The following is a 13,848-nucleotide window of genomic DNA, read 5'->3' as shown; positions in this document are numbered from 1 at the left end:
TTGACATGATGACAGGGAGTTCTATTTTTATAGCTGTTTTGAAGCCACAGTGGATATAACATTTTCTGTCTCTAACCAAACAACTGTTACAAATACTTGTGTTCCAGTATTTTTCTGTTTTAAAGTTTTACCTTTGCATTTTTAAAAAATAGATCGCTTGATGTCTGTCTGTCTGTATACTCTACAGATGGTGCTGATGAAGTTATTTCTGTGCCAAGATCTCAGTCCCTTCCACAAGCCTCCACTGTTACTCTGGTGGGTGGAGTGACAGACCACAGTAGCTCAGGTATCCCTATGCTATCGGAAAGAGAGGCATCACGTTTAGATAAATTCAAGCAACTTCTGGCTGGCCCCAACACAAACCTTGGTGAGTACTGCTTAACCATTGGTCTTCAACTGGTGGGTTAGGACAGAATACTGGGTTGCGACCTGATCTGAGGTGGGTCACAACAGCAGTGCTGCCACCTTACAACTATAAGGCAAAAAGTAGTGGGTTCTTCAGTGCATGTTTTAAGTTGAAGTTGGGTCTTGTGTAGCAAGGTTATCTCTGGCAGTTTGAGCCCTGCTAAAGTGTGATATGTACTTCTCTAGGGATTTAGTTATTTGGTAAGGAACAAAAGTTTTGAGCTTATCTATTTCAGCCTTTTAGATTGTGATTCTGTTTTATGGCAGGTCTTAATTGGTGTTACAGTGAAATTCCCTTTTTACGTGTTTGGTACTGAACATTGATTTATTCTCTGGTTTCAACTGCACTATTCATGAATGTCCATTTTTACACTACTTCAGCATACATGGTTTCCCCCAAAGAATCCTGGGAACTGTAGTTTTAAGGGTGCTGGGAATTGTTAGGGTACTCCTTTCCTGCTCGCAGAACTACAGTTCACAGAGTACTCTGGGAAAGAGGGATTGTTGTTAAACATGTTTAAGTTTGTGGTGTGGACGTGCCCCTCACCCTTTCAGCCACCTTGAATTGTGTTTGATTTGAAATCAGATATTCTAGTTTTATAAAGTAGGGCTTGATTTCATAACCTGATAAGGACTTTGTTCACGTAAATAAAGGTTTATATTGCACCATCTGTATATAAATTGTATATACATAAACTTGTATGCACTGACTGTTTTGTATAACATCCGCTTCTGTTAGGCAAGGGGAGCAGCAGGGAACTTGAATGGAATGGAATTGAAATTGAATTCCTTCCTATTCATTTTATATTTATTCTGGAAAGTGAAAATGTTTAGTTTCTGAGTTGTTCTTTTTCACTCCCCCCCCCCCCCGTCATTACTTTGTTCTGTCACCTTCGATCCTTTTGAAAGCCTGGCAGCTTATCTGTTGGCAACAATTTGAAACCCATGTTCACTTTACAACCAAGTTAAGCCCAAGACTTCAGTTTCATTTCAGTGTTTCATTTGGTTATCCACATTTTGTAGCAGCCCCCCTCAACTTCCCCAAGTGATGCCTAGTCTTTCCCCCTGATTTCCTTCCCCAGCTCTTTCTAGATCAAATGTAAAGCTGATCACCACTCATGAACATTAATGAAAATGCAGAGCTTTTTCATTAATGTTCATGGGTGGTGATCAGCTTTACATTTGATCCAGAAAGAGCTGGGGAAGGAAATCAGGGCTGAAGGAAAATAAGCCTAGTATTTGGCAGCACAAGGATTTTGGGGGAACTGGGATACACAGTGCTGCCCAAGCTCTAGGAACGGAAACTCTAGTTATCTGACAGAAGATATTTAAAAAGCCCTGAGGTCATTTTGCCATAATAGAGCAAATGGTGAAGACTAGATGAGCTCCTGCTCTGATTTGGGATAGCATGATGGATGGCATCAAAAGCTGCAGAGGGGTGCAGGCAAACCAGTAAGATTTCAGTCTCCCATCAATTCCCTAGTGCAAATCATCCACCAGAGTGACTAAGGCTGTTTTCTGGCACGAATCCAGATAATCAGTATCTCTCCTGTGGAAATTGGACTGGAATTTCACCTCCCAGGACACACAGGCTTGGTGGAGGGGCAGAATCTCGTTTCACTTTCCAGATGCTTCTAAGAAGGCAAGAGGTAGATGCAATTCCTTGTACTTTATGCTGAATTCTTAAAGCTCCCCCTTCAAGAGGAGGAAAAGATGGAAATTGCACTACAAAAAAGGAAGAGCTGCTCACTGCCTTTCTCCATCCAGTGTTTATCTCTCCCTAATGACTAGATCTTTTTAGTGCCTGAGATTTCTGCTCTTTCTTGCTTTTTCTGTGCCTTGTTGGTCAGAGAACCATAAGTTTCAATAGCGTGTGCTTAGATGGCAAGTGTCAGGCTTGGTGGGCTGTCTCTAAAATGCAGCAAATACCGTTAAGCCAGCTCTAATATGCCGTCAGCTTTCCTACCTCACTCCTGAATGACAGATACTTTGTAAAACCATTAGGCACCTTATGTACAAGAATTGTGATCACAGAAATTGCAACAGTGAAATGTCTTTATACCTCTCAATAATGAGACTCAATTGTTGAGAGATTTGGCCAGGTTACAGACAAATTTGGAGCCTGCTTAATTTTCAGAATTAAATTAAATTATTTTTTTCAAGGATGTGGCATTAGGCTTTCTGGGGATTTTGTAATTGCCGGGGACTTGTCTCATCAATTGAGAGAAAGTAAGAGTCTTCAAATCTTGGCTAGCCTTGGTCGCCAAACACAACCTTTTGGTTACTATGAGCTTACCTTTCCTGTTCCGTGCAACTGTGTGGAAGTTCAAGTCCTGCTTTGTTCAGTTGGGTTACTCCCAGGATGGTATACGTAGGATTAATGTCTTGGTTCCTGATGTGCTATATAGTGGTTTGACTTCACCCCTAGAGGTGCACTCCATTGTCTCTCGAGACAGACGGATGCCAACCAACCAACACCAGTGCAGGAAGTACAGTGGTACCTCTTGTTACGAACGCTTCAGGTTACGAGCTCCGCTAACCCGGAAGTAGCTGCTCCTGGTTGCAAACTTTACCCCAGGATGTGAATGGAAATCACGTGCCAGAGGCGCGTTCCCCATTAGCGAAAGCACGCCTCAGGATAAGAACGGTTTCAGCATAAGAACGGACTTCCGGAATGAATTAAGTTCGTAACCAGAGGTACCACTGTAAAGGGCACTCATCTGATGTAATCTCTTTTTCAGCTTCAGAAGTTTGGAGCTGGGGGGGGGGGAGTGGGGTATCATTTTGGCAGTGGGTAGCTGAGGAGCATCTTGGTTGGTTGCCTGCTGCCAGAACAGCTAGCACCATTCTTCCTCTTTGGCAAGGGGGATGAGTAAAAACGTTAGTGAAAAGCATCACATTTTTAAAATACTCTGTACAAGCTATAAATGTTTCCAGAGGAAAAAAAACTATGTATAGGAAGGAAGTTTTATGAAGTACAATTGCTATGCAGATCAAGACTTATTTCTACAGCTTTCATTTGCCCTTTTGACCACCCACATTAAAATTCTCTCTTAATGATCTTCTAAACATTCTGTGCTTCCTTTCACTTAAGCTCTTATGCAGTTATTTTCTGTTTCTTTCACATCTCCACCTCATCTATTTCACTATTAAATTTTCCAACTTTCTGCCCTAGTTAGCTAATCTAGCTTGCTTTTTTGTCTAGATTTCTTTCTGAACAGGTTAACTCCTTCAGCACACTTGTATTTGACTTATCAGTTTCTGTATGCATTCAACTGACACTTTTGCTTCATTGAAGATTAAGGGCTTTATTTGCTCGGATTTTTTTTTTTTTTTAATGAAGCACCTAACAGAGCTATTACTCTTAAAAAAATGCTTGCAGTCGTTTCCATAGTGATATCAAGCCTTTTTATAAAAGCCATTTTCTGTGTGTGCTGTTTGACTTCCCAGATGCTGTTGGGGGAGCTGGAGTTCCATGAATCTATTGTCTTGGAAGAATATTCTAGTTCTTTATAGTTAAATTATGCTAGGATTCTTTTTAATAAGGATGTGAAGCTTATAAATCTAGTTTATCATGTCTATCATTTAATTGTTCATGCAAACCGTTACTTCATGTAGCGATTTGCATTCATCTTGCTGAATTAACTGTTTGATGTCGCAGGATGGATAATGCATGTGCAGGAATTGTGGGTACCCTTAAAATTATGATTCTAGAAATATGATACTTAAAGGGAAGTGATAGAAGAATGAATATTGGTTTTGAACACAATACTGCATTGAGTTATGTGTGTGATTTCAAGGAGACCCACAATCTGACAGTACCCATTAGTTTGAAGCTGGGTGGCCCTATAATTTATAATAGAGAGAGATGTTCTGCCATGCAACTGTGTGGTATAGTTCTATGAATCAAATTGCTGTTAGGTAATATGGTATTTGTTTCAGCATAAATCTGCCACAGACTAAATGAGGATTGTGTTGTAGAAACACATAATTGACATATCTGGTTCAGCCATTTTTAGCTAGATGTGCAAGCCCCAATGAATTCAGTTGGACTTCAGGAATGTGTAGGTTTTGCCCCCTTCCCTAAAAACCTGTTGGAGCCTAACTAGTTAATCTATTAGCTCCAGCTGTTGAAAATTCCTACGGTCTGTTTCCTACAGCTCCCCCAGTAAGGAGAGGTTGGAGAAGTTTAAAGTATTGGCTTACTTGTCATCTTTCCCTGCCCTTCCAGGAAAGATAGGGATTCCTGTGTAAGAGGAGCACGAATAGGTTCTTGTCTGGGAGAAGGAGTTAAACTATTTGCTTCCCACAAGAGGTAGTGATGGCCACCAGCTTGGATTTCTTCAAAAGATGATTAGACAAATTCATGGAGGACAAGCCTAATGGCTATGCTGTACCTCCACTATTGGAGCAAGTATGCTTCTGAACACCATTTGTTTGGAGTTTCAGGTGTGGAGAACGCTGTTGTGGTCAGATCCTGTTATTGTGTTTCTCATAGGCATTTGGTTGGTAACAGTGAGAACAGGATGCTGGACTAGATAGGACTTTGGGTTGATCCAGCAGGGCTCTTATGGCTTGCGTTGAGGCTGGTAGTGCTAGGGCAAAATTGACTGCCATTTCTAATTACCGATTTTAGCAGGGCAACCTAAAATAGCCTAGCGTGGACAGAAAAATGTTCAGTGGGCACTGAATGCTTGGCTGATGGTTGGTGGAAACTGGGGCAAGGGAAATTGAGTGGAGTATTCCTGGAAGAAGGCATCTGTGGGTGGGTGGCACCCTGAATGGGAACCGTTGCACAGCAACATTTACGGGTCCAACTTGATGACTAATAGCAACTGTTACACAAATTCACAGAAGACATGTCTAAATGCCTCTTTGTAGCTATTCAAGGTAGTGGCCATCGCTACATTGATTGTGTGAAGCTATTTTCCTGTGTGAATTTGCTTCATCTGTCTGCCACAAATCTCTTCTATCATCAGTTTTATAGAACGACCCTTAGTATTATGGGACAGAGTATAATGTTTCTCTCCATCTGCTTTAGAAGCACTGTGCATTGCTTTTGTTAAAACACTTGGTTAAAGATATTTCAGTCTAATGGCTACATCAGGATAGATATTCTTTGTGATACTTTAATGGTCCCTATCCCTACACTCAAAAGTAATTTCTCTCCCACCCCCTTGATGTTGCTTAGAGACCCTGGGCTCATTAAATTTTTTGGGTCTAAAGCAAAAAAAGGGAGAGGAGAAAACACACTGGTCATTGCTGTTGTCTCCCTTTTAAGAGGAAAAACAGATTGTGGATGAAGTCTGGGTTTTTAGTTAAAACAACTGGAGTACTTCTCTCCCTGGCATCTGGAGGAAGAGTTACTCCTACCAATGGAATTTTTCTCGCAAAAGAAAATGAGCTGCTATATACCTCACAAGTGCCCTTATTGTCAGAGAACAAACCTGTAAGATTTCTTGACATTTTCCATCATCACTTTCATCATTATATATTTTTCTCCATTAGTTGTTTTTTAACAAGAAAATTGGTGCCTCTCAAACTAACATCCTAGCTGTCCTGTTACTTTAATGGCTATCACTTGTTTTTCTAGCTTTTCAGGTTTGCTTCTGTATGGTAAAATAAATCTGCTTGGTTCCAGAAACTCCCCATGGAAAACGGACCTGTAGGACAGCCCACTTCTGCAAAGACCAATTAAATTCCCATCACATAAAAGAGCTAGGGCCCTTCCATTTCAAGGTTGTGATGACATGGCTCAAAGAGCCCTCTGATTTTCAAGCTTTTTTGAAAAGGTTTGTTGTTGTAGAAGAGACGGAAGACTGCCATTGTATCCATGTGCATATTAGTCCCAGAACAAAGGACCAGGGCACTTATTGAGTGGCCAGCTATTTCCAACTGGAAAGTCTCTTGAATTTCTGTCCTTTTTAATAGACATTGTCTGGCAGGGAGAATGAATGCCACCTTTGGAATGGGTGAAGCCTGTATTGGATCTGACTATGCAATGCAAGGCCAATTGGAGAAGATTACATGTTATGGGGGTTTTCATTGCTCATTCAAAAGAGGGGAGTTTGAAACAAATGCTGAACAATTACAGTGGTACCTCAGTTTATGAACTTAATCCGTTCTGGAAGTGCATTCTTAAACCAAAACCATTCTTAAACCGAGGTGCGCTTTCCCTAATGAGGCCTCCCACCGCCAGTGCCCTTGCACTGTTCAGATTCCGTTCTCAGACAGAGGTAAAGTTCTCAAACCAAGACACTATTTCCGGTTTGGCGAGTTTGTAAACTAAATTGTTCTTAAACTGGACTGTTCTTAAACCGAGGTACCACTGTTATTGGAATCTTAAAATTGGGGGCATGCCACTCTTTACAGGACATGATATTAAGAATGAGGAAATCCTACTTAAAGTACTTACAGAATGTTCAGAATTGACTTAACAGCACTTAACAGGATGGGGGTGGGTAAGGTTTTACGCTTCTGCTGTTTAATACCATGCTGCTCAGCAAAGGAAATTAAATACTCTGATATATCAGCAGCTAAACTGTTGAACATTTCGTATGTGCCTTAGGAAACTTGAGCATATCATATTAAATGGAACAGATTCTAGACCAAGGGTTCTCAACCATTTGGGTTTTATGGACACATTGGGAATTTTGAGAGTGTTGTGGGTACCATCACAAAATGCGCAGGGCGGTGTGTGGCCTGTCCAAAAGTGGCTGGCTGCTGTGGGGGTGTTGCCAGGCTATTTATTCTAAATATGACAGCAAACTCACTCAACCAGTGGTTGAAACACATTTCCCCAGCCTTTTGTGATGCTTGATACATTTCAAAGAAGGCAAACTGGAGAGGATGGGGTTTTACTCCGTTTCTTGGGCAGGTTACTTGAGTACAATGCAATAAACCTTACCCACCCAGGTCATCCCAATTTAACTTCAAATAATTTGCACTGCATCCAAAATCAATATCCCACTGGCAGGCAGTTTTTGGAGGTGAGGTTGCTGAACCTCTTATGTGATCTGTGCCATTTGGCTGCCATCTTGGATCCTCCCCATTTGTAATGCAAGCACTGTTCCCTGTCAGATTAGCACATCTGAGGGAATGGGTTGTGTATCTGGCAGTGACCACAACCAGTAGCCATAGGCAGGACCCATGTCCTCTTAACCATTAGGATGTGTGACAAAATGGATTCCTGAGGTAACGGGTGTCAGATTATTTGCTTTGAGCAATATCTTTTCTCATTTCATTTTCACTTTATAGGATCTTTCTATTTTTTTACCTCATTTTAAAAACCCAGCATTTGAAATACTTGCAGCCAACCTGTTACAGGGATAAATGATGTGTTGGATTTGCACCTGTTTATAGTCTTCTGTAGTATTGTGAAAGTAATCTTGCTGTTGCATGATCAAAGTAGGGGTTTGCAGTTGTTTAACTAAGAAGCAACCAGCTTTCTCTTTTTAAAATGTCTTGCCTGTGATCATCGTAAACCTGTATAGACTTTTGCTATTTTAGTCACGGGAAGCTAGAAAAAGAGGGTCCATATGATGCCATACAATATTAACCTTTTCCTAATTAAATCCTGTAGAACATTGGCTGTGAAATCAGCAGTATTGAGAGAGTAGTCTATGTAATTAGACTTTTTGGAAGTGTTTGTTTACAGTTGATTTCAGACAAAACTGTTTTTATATGCACAAAGCAGATGGTAATATTTGACACTATATCCTTATTGGAATATGTTAAAGCCTCGATTTAAACTTTTTAAACACTTATGTGAAATGCAGTCTTTGTCTTTTTCATTTAAAATGAGGGAGAGTAAAGCACAAAATTTCTAGAATTGGAGCAGTGTTCAACTCTTCAATATGTTAAAACCCCTAAAGGGAGGGTTGTATATCTGTGGTGGCCCATGTGTTTTACATACTAAAGGAAAGATGGGATAAAAACATTTATGATTAATTCCTGAATATCCACGTAGGGCTGGGAATGTCTCCTGAATAGATACAGTCAGTTGGTGTAGAAAATCTCATGCTTTATCAACGGAGCTATCTGAAGTCACAATTCATCGTGGTTTGGCTTAGCGTTACATAAAGCCAGGCCGTTGTGGACCTAACTTAGTGCTCTACTAACTAGGGCTTAAAACTTAGTTATCCTAGCTTCTTTTGAGAGAAATTTTACAACAGAAAAGCTTAGTAATATCTCAGAGAAGATGCTTCTAATGTCTGGGCGTCTGCTCAATGTCTTGTATCCTTCTGCAGAGCACAGCTTGTGTGGAAATGTTTGAAATGAAACGTAAAAGGAGAATTAAGTATTTGCAGGAAAAATCCTCAACAAAGGCTTTATTCCCCCTTCCCCATTCAAACAGAATGTATGTATATAAACAGATTAGATCAGGTAAACAAACTTATGCGTAAGTATTCTGTAATGACTAGACGAGCAGTTGGAAAACACAGCAATTGTGTTTTGAGCAAAAGTATTTGAACAAATACTTGTTTTTTCCATTATTTAAATTTTCTGATGCTTTGATAGCATGGAAGCAGATCTCTTTGTCTGTCTGCATAGTGAGTGTGCAATGCAGAGAGATAGGAAGATGAGATGAAAAATGCTTGAAGTGAGGTCACTGACTGGTTAAGACCTTTATTGATTTCACTGATACCTCGGATATGCTAAAATGTGCACTGGAAATGCCCTTAGATCTGTTGTAGATGTAAGGGTAACAGTACGTTGAGCAGGTAATATGTGTAAGTGGCCACTGCACATTTACCAGGTCTCATGGAGAATGTTATAATAATCTTTCCATAAAGAGGGACTGTGCACATTTCCTGGTCATGTGTAGTCTTCCAGCAGGCTTGGGGAATGCACATATCACATTTGTATTTTGTACATTCTCTGGGCATTATGCACAGTTTCCAATAAAAAAGTCTGTTTATACACACACACACACACACACACACACACACACTGTATTTTTCGCTCTATAAGATGCACCAGACCATAAGACGCACCTAGTTTTTGGAGGAGCGAAAACAAGAAAAAACATATTCTGAATCTCAGAAACCAGAATAACAAGAGGCATCGCTGCGCAGCGAAAGCAGCGATCCCTCTTGCTGTTCTGGCTTCTGGGATAGCTGCGCAGCCTGCATTCGCTCCATAAGATGCACACACATTTCCCCGTACTTTTTAGGAGAGAAAAAGTGAGTCTTATAGAGCAAAAAATACGGTAATACCCCGCCCATCTGGCTGGGTTGTCAACAGTATGCAATCTGTACCCAGTGGGCTGCTTTTGACCCACTCCTAATCTTTTGTGGCTCACAACATACCACTTAAGCAGGGAGAAGAAGGATTAATCTTTTATGCAGCCCATCTTCTTTTCAACTGTTCCTTATCACATGGATTGTGGAGAGAAGAGAATTTTAAACCTTTCTCCCTCTCCCTCCTCAAAAACTTCCTCTCACCATCTTGATGAAAATTGTCACCCTCTGCTGTTATTAAACTTAGGAAAAAACTTAGTAGTAACATGTTCAGTCATAATTGGGATTGCTGGGGAGGGAAGAGTGTACCAGCTGAGGTAGGATTGCCTAGCAGGAAAATCAAAGACTGACAAGAGAGGGAGTATAAAGTATTCCTGGTCCCATCTGCTGCCATTTCTGACCCTGCACATTTGCTGACAGATTCCTTCCAAGAGAATTCAGCTTTTTTATGGGAAAAGGTTGTCCACGCCTAATCTCATTGATGTAGTCTTTTTCAAGGGGGAGGAACTCCACAACACCCTTCTCTGCATTTATGAAGGGATCAACTGCTAAGCAAACAGGTCTCTTAAATTCACTTACGGCAGCTGGTAATGATACAGCTTGCATTAATTATCTCAGTAGAGACAAGGCTGTCAAGTAGCCAAACCTCAGGAGAAAATGGGTGATATCCAGTGATGTGTCTGCCTGCATGTTCAGTGAAGATCCACTTGCACAGTGGGACTTATGATTTCTCTTCCCCCATCTGCATGCCTCCAAATTCTGCCCTAGAGGGTTCTTCAATCATCTGGAGCATATTTGGGTTAGCGGGCCACACGAGGGGAACTGCAGGGTGCAAGGAGAAGCTTAATCTTGAGCTCCTTGTCCCTAGATACAAATGAATTTCTTGCAAATCCAGTACCTTTTTCATTTTTGGGCTTGGCAAAATGCAGCATACCAGTTCTGTGTGCTTATTGCCCACTGTCCGTGTCTCTGGCTATTTACCAATCTTGCCCAACTTTTTTTTTAAAAAAATGAGTGGGACCGGTGAACTAAAGAAGGAAGAAAAATCCTGAATGCTAATGCAACCTTTTTTTACTGCATCTTTTGGATTCTGGCCATGTGCCTTAAGACGTCACAAGTGGGCAGACTATGACTAGCCTTGCAGGGATGAGGGCAGAGGTTCCTGGTCTCTCTAATAGATGGCTCCATGACACTTCTGAAAGGTGAACTTTTTTCTAATTCAAATACAAGATGGCCTGCTGAGGAATTGGCTTGCTGCCTTATTGTTCAAGTATGTTTTGAGACTTGCTTCTATAGCTTAATTTTCTTAGCTTGTAGCTATGGCTCTCTTGGCTATACATAGTTAACAGTGTGGATATGTGAACCTTATTCAGGTTCCTCCGCAATGTTGGCCAGCTAGCCTCTTTTTAAGAATGTTTGAATTACCAGAAACATCCAGCATTTGTAGTGAGCAGTTATGGCATAGCTTCTGCTGTGTCATAAACTTTGATATTATCTACCTACCAAGACTACTGGTGTTTGGGATAGTCTCAGGAATGTGTTTTGCCTAAGAATATATAATTGAATTAATCTGCTGCTTGCTAAAATGATGTTTAAAATTGCAAGTAATGCTTAAATGCTTCTTGAAATAGATGGAATAAGGTGTAATCAACCTAATGTGCTGAAATATTTCTATTAATATATCTTCTGCTATAGTAGGACTAGACAACTTGATTTTCGAATTGGGCTTTGAGGGAGAATTTAGAATGTGACATTGAAGATAACTCCCTCTTTTATATTAAATGGCTTTATACTAAACTGTATTAAAAATATGTTTCTCTCCAAGTTGCCAGGTGTTACAACAGAGTGTGATCAAAGAGAGCCAGCATTTTGTGTTAGACTGGGAGTTGGGAGACCAGGGTTCAAATCACCACTCAGCCATGAAGGTCCAATGGGTGAGCTTGGGCCAGTCACTGTCTCTCAGCCTAGCTTACTTCACAGGGTAGTCGTGAGGGTAAAATGGAGAAGGGGGGCAGTGTTTTAGCCGTGGCAGCACAATAAGTACATATGACACCATGGCTTTCTGGCATATTACACTGATCCTTGTCCGACTGCACTGGCTACCAATTAGTTTCCAGGCCCAATTCAAAGTGCTGGTTTTGATTTATAAAGCCTTAAACGGCACAGGACTGCAGTTACCTCAAGGACCGCCTCTTTCCATATGAACCTACCCGGACCCTGAGATAATCTTCTGAAGCCCTTCATATGCCTCCTCCTCGAGAGGTCCGAAGGTTGGCAACATGAGAATGCAGTGGCTCCCCGTCTGTGGAATGCTCTCCCCAGGGAAGTTCACCTGGTGCCTTCATTACACACCTTTAGGCGTGAGGCAGAAACGTTCCTTTTTAACCAGACCTTTGGTTGATCTGATTGACATCCTATGCCCTTTTAAAAATGTGGCTCTTTTTTGGGTGTGTGTTATTGGGTTGTTGTTTTCATTCTGATTATATCTATTGTGGTTTTTATGTTGATATTTTCTGTGAACCACCCTGAGACCTCCGGGTATAGAGCGGTATATAAATTCAATAAATAAAATAATAAAATAAATAAAGATGATTGCACTACCCCGATACTGGAGAGATGCCTTTCATCTGAATTTGCCATGGTTGGCCATTTTATTCTGCCTCTTTATTCTGCTTGTTAGGTGGTGGTTTATGACATTTTTTAAAAAAATATAAAAATAAGATGTAAGAAAGCTCAAACGACACCACAGCTGGCTCTTCAAGATAATCCACTTCACCTTGCTTCATGATAGGGTGCCTTTTATAAGTGCCACACAAGCTAAGAAATTATCAGTTCCATCCCAGATTGTATAGTCTTCACTGGTCAGTTGTTAGCAAACAGGAGACAGCATAGTTTCAGTAACAACCGTGAAATTCCATATATTTCTGTCTGAGTTGCAACACCTGTATGATCTATGCTTTATGAAGGCAGCTTTATCTTGTAGGTGACTTTAGTGGATGCAATGTGCCATATAATTCCAGTCCAGATTGCATATGTGCCAGTAAATTGCAGTATGTGTGTATTTATTTCCAAAGATAAAGGGATGTGACCAGCCCTGTGGCTTTGCAAGTAGCCCTGAAGTAGGTCTGGGAGAACCAGCCAATCTTGAAATGTTTTTTAACTACTACTCCGGCTCCCTGACTATTGGCTGTGCTGCCTAGGGTTGATGGGAGTTGTAGTTCCACAGTGTCCGTAGGACGGCCACATCCTTCCTTATTGTTGCGAAGTTTCCAAAGTTCAGTGCAACTGTATTGTGATAAAGGTTTTTCTCCCTCTGCTGGGGTGCTGTAAGATCAAACTGTTAATTTTGTTACAGACACTGAAGCTCCTTATTCTTGTTCTTTAGGATTATGTGACACAAGATCCATGTTATTTTTTTATATTCATTGATGATGTTTAGAGCCCAAAGTTGTGGTCAACTGTTCTTATGCTTCATGCACAGTGCCTTGTATGACATACACCATATTTTTCCGTCTATAAGACTAGGTTTCCCCCCTTAAAAATAATGTCAAAAATTAGGGGGCGTCTTATACACGGGGCCATCTCTCCCCATTTTCTTAAATCTGAGCCCCCCCTTATACATGGGGGCGTCTTATAGACAGAAAAATACAGTAACTTGTTAATGTTGTATAGCTTGATATATAACTTGGTATTTTTCTTTTCAAGTGACCTTAATTTGAATGCTTTTTGATGCCAGTTTCTAACTGAAGTTTGCTCTTTCTTTTTTGTTGGGAGAGTAGAAGAATTACGGAAGTTGAGCTGGTCAGGAATCCCGAAAGCTGTTCGGCCAATTACATGGAAGCTCCTTTCAGTAAGTACTTCAGTATTTTGTGATGATAGTGTTATTTCTCTCACCACATATAATTTTGCTTGAGTCATAGCTAATCAGTAGCGCTCCAAAACAGTGTGACAAAAAGGACGTTGTTCTGTTCTCAATTTCAAGCTTGGTTTGTCATAAGAGAATAGAGTAGTAAATCATGACAAGTGCTGTATTTTTCTTTGTTGCCCCCCCCAGCTCCTAAATGCCTTGTAGTGTTAAATAAAAAATTAGTTTCAAACAATAAAGTTAAGTATATTCCAACTATGTGCATATGTGTTTCTTACAGTACAGTATTGGTGTAAATTAGAAAATGGTGTTTATTGATACTGGTGTTAAGTAGAA

General features: G+C 40.6%; 1 protein-coding gene and 1 long non-coding RNA gene across 2 annotated transcripts in view; both read left to right on the top strand.

Moving 5' to 3' along the window:
• Window positions 1-13,848, top strand: part of LOC307226021 — a 242,783-nt gene that overhangs the window by 94,084 nt on the left and 134,851 nt on the right. The gene's annotated exons all lie outside the window — the stretch shown is intronic.
• The window catches only part of TBC1D22A (TBC1 domain family member 22A), a 121,256-nt gene that overhangs the window by 15,788 nt on the left and 91,620 nt on the right, over window positions 1-13,848 (top strand). The window contains exons 4-5 of the mRNA XM_079994239.1: window positions 188-367; window positions 13,427-13,497. Of these exons, the coding sequence (XP_079850365.1) occupies window positions 188-367; window positions 13,427-13,497 (251 nt within the window). The remainder of the gene's footprint in view (window positions 1-187; window positions 368-13,426; window positions 13,498-13,848) is intronic.

This window comes from Podarcis cretensis (assembly GCF_951804945.1).
Source record: "Podarcis cretensis genome assembly, chromosome: 10".
Lineage (NCBI taxonomy): Eukaryota > Metazoa > Chordata > Lepidosauria > Squamata > Lacertidae > Podarcis > Podarcis cretensis.
This window is presented reverse-complemented; position numbering and strand designations above follow the sequence as displayed.